The sequence below is a fragment of the Gymnogyps californianus genome, chromosome 5 (genome assembly GCF_018139145.2).
Source record: "Gymnogyps californianus isolate 813 chromosome 5, ASM1813914v2, whole genome shotgun sequence".
Classification (NCBI taxonomy): domain Eukaryota; kingdom Metazoa; phylum Chordata; class Aves; order Accipitriformes; family Cathartidae; genus Gymnogyps; species Gymnogyps californianus.
In genome coordinates this window covers 28579261-28587535 of record NC_059475.1, presented here as the reverse complement: position 1 = coordinate 28587535, position 8275 = coordinate 28579261, and the positions used below count along the sequence as shown (strand labels likewise).

The 8275-nt window shown below is 50.0% G+C and overlaps 1 protein-coding gene across 1 annotated transcript; it reads left to right on the top strand.

The window, feature by feature from the left end:
- The first annotated feature begins 341 nt into the window (after nt 1–341).
- RHOV (ras homolog family member V) lies at nt 342–7800 on the top strand. Its single transcript, XM_050897052.1, has 4 exons — nt 342–441; nt 1000–1221; nt 4628–4686; nt 4897–7800. Exons 1-4 carry the CDS (start codon nt 342–344, stop codon nt 5335–5337), a joined length of 822 nt encoding a protein of 273 aa, XP_050753009.1. The 3' UTR covers nt 5338–7800.
- The last annotated feature ends 475 nt before the right edge of the window (nt 7801–8275 follow it).

Genomic DNA, 8275 nt, shown 5'->3' with positions numbered 1-8275 from the left:
ATGTAACTAAATTGGTGGCATTCATCGACAGCCGGAGTTTAGCTCCTCCATGAGGAAACGGCTCCACTTTCAAAGCTGATGTTGCAATACTAGGTGTTGCATGCATTAATACTTTCCCTCCAGTGTTTTCAGTCACTTGGTGGTGTTGCATTGGGGTGCAATGGTTGCTGCGATAGCGTGGCCACATCTCTCCTTTTAAGTGGTGTGCTCCCACTCTTCTGTTTGTTTAGTCGTACTTCTTTAGACAGTGAGCTCCTCAGGGCAGGGATGGAGCCATCTTCTTAGCTGCCAAGGGCACAGTGTAGCGTGTGAGCTACCAGAGGTGAATATGAAAAAAGGCAATGGACTGGGAACCCCTGCGCATGTCCGTGCAGCTGGGAAAATACGCTTTGTGGCTTTTGCCAGCATGTAGCAACAGCTTGGTTGGGTCAGAGGAACTCGGTAATGGCAATCACATAGTTAACAAATGTGATGTATTTCTGTCATTTGTTTTCTATTGTCCCTCACAATATTGACCAGCACTATTGATTTTATTCCTGTCATGCCAGAAATCACAGATGCCCCAGGTGGGGCTGCTGGTCAATGGAAATAAATGCAACAGCGCTGCTTCTTTTGGAAAGAAGAGGCGGGGAGCGGACCGCGGCTTTCCGGTGTGTGCACAACACGGAGTACGGCGTGGCACCGGCCGAAATCCCGAGAGCAAGCGCTGCTGGGGGTCCATCGCGGCGGAGGGGGCGATGCAGCACCGGCGCTCTCGCCTGCGGGGGGGGGGCGGTGGCGGCGGAGGGCGGCCGGGCCGGGCCGCCCTCCCGGCGGGGCGGGCCGGGGCGGGCCTAGGGAAATGGGGGCCGGTTTTGGGCGCAGGGCGGCAGGTGTAGCGATGAGGAGCGGTGCTAGGCGGGCCGGAGAGGGTGGCCCCGCACGGCAGCGCGCAGCCCCGACAGCAGCCCGCCCGCTCGGGCATGGCAGCGGCCTCGCCGCGCCGCTCCCCGCGCTGAGCCCCGCCGAGCCCCCGGTGCCGGTGCCATGCCCCCCAGGAGCTCCTGGACTACTCGCCTGCCCTGCGGAGACACAGCCCCCCCCGGGGCAGCGGCCCGGAGCTGGGCATCAAGTGCGTGCTGGTGGGCGATGGCGCCGTGGGCAAGACCAGCCTGGTCGTCAGCTACACCACCAACGGGTACCCCGACGAGTACCAGCCCACCGCCCTCGACACCTTCTCCGGTAGGCGCCCGCCCGGGCTCCGCGGTGCCTCGGCCGGCCGGGTTCGGGGGGCGGCGGCGGGTGATCCCGCCGGGCGCAACGAAACCCTCCTGGGGCCGCGGTGTTCCCGGGGGGAACTGGCCAGCGCAGCCCGCGGGGCGGGGGTGAGCTTTCCCGGTGAGCCGGGCTGCCGCCGGGACACCGCACCAGGGGGGCTTTGGGGGTGTAGGGTGAGCACAGCCTGGGGGAGACAAAGCCCGAGGGCGTTTTCTGCAGCTCGGACTGAGTTCCTCAGGCGTTTAGTGAGGTTTAGCAGGTGGCAGTCCTGCATTTTGCAGCCTTGTGTGTCAACAGGGCATGTGTCAAGTTGGCTTGCAAGTTCTATGAAATTGGGCACCTTCCTGGTTTTGTGGTGTTACTATGACTAAATAGAAGGGGGCTTAGTTTTTTGTTGTTGTTGGTTTTTAGCTTCAGAAATATCACAGCATTGCACTGTAGGCTTTCTAGCTTCAACTGACATTCAGCAAAAACATCCTTTTCACCACGTGTCCACTGAAGTTGGCATTGAACAGAGGTTGCCAAAAAGTTGAAGAGCTTTATAAATCTGGCTACAATTGCCTTCCCTGTCAGCTGATGAGCTCTCTTTAGTTTCCACTTTTGTAAATGCCATCTTTGTTCTTGTTCTCCACTCCTCTTCTTTTGGGCTCCAATTTCTAATATAAACCAAAGGAAAGTACAAAGCCCTTTGAAGGATTTCTGATCTTCGTCTGATATGAAGAAACGCAATAGTACGTGACAGTATAGATCGGTAGATTAGAGATGGGCTCAAGTCAGACCAGGAACGAGACTTCTAATGTGTCATAGTCTCAGGGGTTCTTAGAGGGAGCGTTTTGTTTGTCTGAATGTCCCCCCAGTTGCTCACTCTTGCACTGGGAGTTGTTGATTTGTCTTGGCCCTCTCCAAGCTCTTCCACTGTCACTTGGGGGAAATGAACTGGGAACATGCTGCTGTTCAGGGTCCAGCAGCCCTTTGGGAACAGAGGTAAGGAGCCCTCTAGTTCTCCAAGGGAAAGATCACTGCTCTCTCTGCTCCCTTTACACTGATGTGTACAGTTTGGGCTAAGAGAGGCTGGAAATTACTGTAGTTATTAGCCTCCACATTTTTGGAAAGGGCAAATCCATAGTAAAACGATCCAGAAGGGTGGAGGCAGTATGGGTTCAGACACTCCCGATTAGCAGCAAGTAATTTGAAGACAGCTGCACACGGGATTAGCCCCACTCTGAATGTCCGAGTACCGAGCCTGATTTCCAGAAGTGCATGGCATTTGCAACTGATAGAAATCAAAAACATTAAAAAAGGGTCTTCCAAAGTTCACGTTCTGCTTATTGGGAGGAAATGGGAGAATAGAGATGTTTCCCTTCCCACTCCTACTCTTAACCTGGATAAACTTGAAGAAAGTCCCTCCCTGGATTCACGAAGCACAGTTCAAGATCCATTTCAGAAATTTCAGCCCAATTCTCTCCACTCTTGGGGAATACTTGCAGTTGAAATTGCCAGCAGAACTGAGCTTCACAGTTTACATCCTAACCCTAATTCTGGTCAATGGACTGTAATGCCAATAACAACATAGGAGAAAGTATTGTGTTATCAGGGGAACGGCTCTGGGACTGTGACCCAGCCGCATGTGTCTGGGTGCTACCTCCTGCTGGGTGTCACTGCCAGGGAGAGCAGCCTTGAGTGAAACATGTACCCAGTGACCTTTCTCCACCAGGCTATCCTGTTCTGCCAGCCCCTTCGCTATTGTACCGAAATCCAGCCTCATCCTGAGGGTGTGGACCTTGCAAGGGCGGTATTTGGAGGGCTGTCGCAGAGTTGCTAGCGTAGCTTAGGCTAGCAGCAGGTACAAAAAAACCTTGTGCAAGCACTGGAGCAGCAGGTAATATATGTGGTGCCTTTCTTCTGAAGACTGTAAAACATCTCATGCTAATTCCTTCTCTCAAGGCACTTGGGAGACAGAAGAAACCAGATACTAGAAAGGCAAATGCCCAGTGCCTTGAAGATCAAGTCAGGATCTAGCAGGTTCTTTGATCAGGAACAGGTTTCTCTTCCTCCTCTGGGGCAAAGATATGGTAACAACCCAACCGTTTCCCAGTCACAAGGAAGCCATGACTTTCAGCTGTGCTGCGAGGAGTGGCACTGTGGTGGGCGCACCCACCCCTTCGTTTTTCCTTCAATCTCAGTCTCCCACCAAACTTCAGTTCATCTTTTGTCTGTGTCTCCCTCCTCCTCCCCAGACTGCTTTCAGGGAGAAGGAGTACTCTTCTCCAAGAGCTTGTGTTAAACTCTCCAAGTCAGTTGTTTCTGTCACTTTTCTCACCTGGCTAATTCAAGAATCACAAAAGATTGATCCTGCTGCTGTTTTGGTTTTGGTTTTGTTGTTGTTTTTTAACAAAAAGGACAATAAAGCCTCCTCCTGGGCACAGCGAGGGCATTTAGCTAGCTTGTGTCAAGTGGCAGCCATTGTCACCTTAGCCAGGATGCCTTCCTCTGTTCACCAGAGCACAGCCCCATCCACATTGTCAGGACTTTCCAGCTCCCCCAACCCCTTTCTCCTTTTCCTCGGTTCCTAGCCAGTCTCTGTGGTGTCTATGCGCTTAAACATCTAACAGTTTCATTCCAGATTTCCATCAGAGGTCCTGCCAGCCCTCAGTCTGAGTCAGCTGATACCACATGAAGGCTTACTGTGATTAGGGAGTGAAGTGGGAGCAGACCTTACATGTGTAACTCAGCAGTTTTTCAGTGTATGGGTAGTCTCTGAGGGGGATTTCACTCATCACTGTTTCCTTAATAGCTTCTTCATTTCAAAGTTGGATTTAGGTCTTCGTTTTTCCTTAGCTAGGACACTCACAGAAACACTTTTTTTTTTAAGGCCAAATTTCTGGCCTGGATGGGAAAAATCTCCAGTAGCTTGTTTAATGAAGACTGATTTGAATTTCCATTCTGGGCCAAAAAGCTAGGCACAAGTTGCTGAAGTTCTCAGTTTGTGTTTATCCTTATCTGCTTTCTTGGGTTGTGGAAGAAGAACAAGTTGTTCTCAGGGCACCGTTGCGTAAGGGCTCTTCTTTAGAGAAGCAATTGTCCAGTAATATGGAACAATTCTTTCAAAATACTGGAGAAGAGCCCAAAACACCTGAGGGATAACCAAATCAGAAAGTCTATTGCAGGTCTCTTAATGTTCCCAGTGCAAGCTTCAGCTGTTTTACTGAGGTTTGGGAGGATGCTTAGCAAGGAGGACAGACTTGAGTGACTTCAGCAAGTCTGTTCAGTGGGATACAAAACAGAGTGCTCTGGGGAAAAACCTGTATGACTGTATGTGTGTATGCTGGGCAACTCCCTTAGACTCATCCTTATTCTCTTTCTGCTACAGTGCAGGTCCTGGTGGATGGAGCCCCAGTCCGGATCCAGCTGTGGGACACTGCTGGACAGGTAAGCTCTATCAGAGCAACTGTTAGCTCTGGTCCTGTGGGACAGAGACTGTTTGCAGGCTTCTGAGGAAGGCAGTGTTTAACGCTGCACCATGCCCTGCCTCTGAGGGTGTTGCTGTCCTAGTTAATGTGAAAAAGCCACTGCAGCGTCATGCTGTTAGGAGATCAGTCCAGTGAAGACTTCTTTTTTCCCCCCCTCCATTTTCTACAGGAGGACTTTGACTGTTTGCGCTCGCTTTGTTACCCCGACACTGACGTCTTCCTTGTCTGCTTCAGCGTGGTAAACCCAAGTTCCTTCCAAAACATTACTGAGAAATGGATCCCTGAGATACGAACTCACAACCCCCGGGCACCGGTGCTGCTGGTGGGGACGCAGGCAGACCTGCGGGACGATGTCAATGTCCTCATCAGCCTGGATCGCTACCACGTGAAGCCTGTGCCCCGGCCTCAGGCAGAAGGTCTAGCTGACAAAATCCGGGCTGAAGCCTACCTGGAATGCTCAGCACTGACCCAGAAGAACCTCAAAGAAGTTTTCGACATGGCCATTGTCAGCGGTGTTGAGCACAAAGCACGGCAGGAAAAGAAGATGACTGCCAAAGGCATCAAAACTCTCTCCAAGTGCCGCTGGAAGAAGTTCTTCTGCTTTGTCTGAAGCTGCTTTGAGGGGAGGAAAAAAGAAACACCCGATGCCAGTATTGGCTCTGCACCTTCTTGGAGTGACTGCTCCTATGGCCCCAGCGAGGAGGGTATGATAAGCTGCTGGGCTTGGAAACCTGGCTCTTGCTGGGTTACAGTATCAGATGCCTAGGAGACATGAACTGGATTTCCATTGTGCTGGGATGTGGAATGGTCCAGGCAGCTATAAGTACCTGCCGGGCATGTCTGTAGTGTCCCAGACTAATGGGAGCCTTTAATACACCAAGACTCGGTACCCCAGAACAGGCAGGTTCCTTACATTGTTCAAAATGACCAGTTTTCTGTCTGAAGCTAACACACCTTCGGACTCCCGATGAAGCATAATAAACGTGAGGGACTTCTGAAGTCTGCCTATGTTTTAGCTGATTTACAGGCTTGGCAGAGAGTAGGGCAGGGGCAGTTACAGGTGACTGCAGCGTGGTCAGACATGGGCTGCCGAGTCTGTAACGTGAGACTTGGGTTCCCTCTCTGATTCTGCTTGCCAAAATAGGTAGAAGTCACTTGGCTGTGAAAAAGCAGTGCTCTTTCTTAAAGGCCCTGTATTGTGAGTACCCTCGAGAAGGTTTTTCCTAAATAAAGGCCATTAGGAGGCTGAAGAGAAAATGCACTGGGAGCTACAGTAATTCTCTGAGAGGACTCTGTAGTCCAGTGGGTGCCAGTGCTATAGTCCTATCTTAAGAGGTAGGCATGAACTTGGGGACCTATTTTGAAAGGCCTTTTGTGTGTGTGGTGTTTTAAGAGAAAGAACAGGTGAGGAACAGTGATGAGTGGCTCTGTCTGTCTAGCAGAGACAAAACTCTGTCAGCGAAGGGTTTGTAACACTACCAAGGGATGAAATGTGGATGGAGAGCCATGCATGTAATGAAGGAGAAGAGAGAAGGAAGAAAAGGAAGGGAATAAAAAGGAAAGAGAGATGGAAGGAAGAAAAGGAGATGGAGAAGGAAAGTAGAATGAACATTGTTAGATGAAAGTTTTGATTCTACTTAGTTGAGATGCTAATATTCAGGGAATCTTCTAGGGACCTGGAAAATTTGCTAGTGATCTCAATTTCAAAGTAATATTGTCCATACATTAAGTTCTGAATCAAAAGGAGGGGGTTGTAGTGAGAGAGAGAGAGAGTTCCTCTTGGTCAGTAAAATCCTCAGTTTCAGATCTGCGCAGGAGAACAGAATTTACTTTGTACTGTTCTTCCTGACGCTGCAGAACAGGAATGGAGGGCTCAGGGCTTCTTTCTGTTGTGCTTCCTTTTCGTGAAAGTCACTGCTTGATCTGCTGAAATCAAAAGCAAAGGAAATCCATGAAGTTCCTGCCAGACAAAAACATTCACTATGTTTGCTCCATTCCCCTCTGACCTGTTTCTCAGGGGATTAATTTCCCGGTGAGTCTATTCACATTTTATTACAGAACTTGCATCAATTTCTAAAACTTCTTTCACAGAGACATTTCGTTCTAGTTTATGTAGCAGAGAGCATGACAGGTCTGTCAAGCAATGCTTTCAATACTCAGGGGGTTCTCTGCATCTGGCCACGGCCCATCACTTTGGGGACGCTCTGGAGTAACGTGACAGAAGGGAATATAGCTGTGGATTGTTTGCCCTGCACCAAAAACAAGCATACCTGAGCTAGTGGCCTGTAAAAAACCAAATGCAAGTAACGCAGCATGGCTCTGGATCCAAACACATGCCTGCAAAAATCACTCACAACCATCTCTCTTTGTGGCGCAGCTCGTGTAGGCCCCAGGACGTGAGACGAGCCTGCTCTCTCCCTGGGCGGTATCACAGTATGAAAGAGGCGGGCAGGTCTTGCAAAGGGATGTGGCCCACAGCCTTAGAGCTGCTTGTAGGGTAAGGCTTAGAGACCCGAAAGGATGGTGTGTCAAAATGAGCTGAATGTTAAAAGGACTCCCCCAGCTGAAATGCCATCTGGGTCCGGTGAGGAGTCCTAAGAGATGGAGAGTACAGAGGCAGTAGCTACAAGTGACATGTCCTGCATGCCTGTAGGCAGGACACCATTTCCCGAACAAAGCTCTCACTCAGCAGTGCATCCCTGCATGTATTTCCTACCTGTACAGGCACCTTTGCTGTATCACTAGTTCAGTTTTCTGTTGGGTCTTCACGCATTTCTTTAGCGTGTGAGACCGAGGGCCATGGTGTGACCTGCTAAGGAGCACGCCATACCCCTATGGAGCAAATCCACAGGTGGAAAGAACACCAGCCTCCCTCCTGCTGAGGAGAGCAAGGGTTGTCCTGCAGTAGCTTGGTATGAAACAGGGATTATTTCATTCTGGAAGAGAAACTTTACTGAGAGCTGCTTTCTTCCTCTGTGATTGTGTCTAATATTTGTTCAAATAAATTTTTTTAATGATGTCCACAATTTGCGTTTGTAATTTTGTCAGTGCAAAATAAGCTGGGCTTTAAGATGGAGGAGGAGTTATTCCATTTTACTGACAGTAGCATAAGAGGGAAATATTGCCCCACTTCTCTCTCCATGTCCTAACCCCCACTAGCAATGGTAAAAATCCCCTCATAGCTGAAACCTTCCAAGATCCTTCTGTTGCCTCAGTTAATTTTCCTCTTCTTCAGCAGCTGCTCAGGGTGGAGGCTGCTGAGGGGGATGGAGTAGCAAACATCCAAGGCTTTCAGTGCCTCTCCCCAGAAGCTACCATCCAGGCACCAGTCAGGAGGCTCTCCCAGCACTCACTGAGACAAGCCCATGTAGGACTTGCATTTGGAGCCTTAATAACAGCATGCTGTGCTCTCATTAGGCTGGTGGGTAATTTAGCAACCAGCTTTATTTAACTTACCATGGTAGTTAAACACTGCTCAGGTGCTGAAAAATTTTGTCCATGCCACACAGGACACAAAGGCTCTGGCCAAGATAGCTCACAGGACTCAT

Bases quoted from the DNA above. Each gene is read 5' to 3' on its own strand.
- RHOV (XM_050897052.1), top strand. From the start codon at position 342: ATGGACTGGGAACCCCTGCGCATGTCCGTGCAGCTGGGAAAATACGCT. The intron at 442-999 runs GTAATGGCAATC...CCCCGCGCTGAG, and splicing joins GGTTGGGTCAGAGGAACTCG to CCCCGCCGAGCCCCCGGTGC. The intron at 1,222-4,627 runs GTAGGCGCCCGC...TTTCTGCTACAG, and splicing joins CGCCCTCGACACCTTCTCCG to TGCAGGTCCTGGTGGATGGA.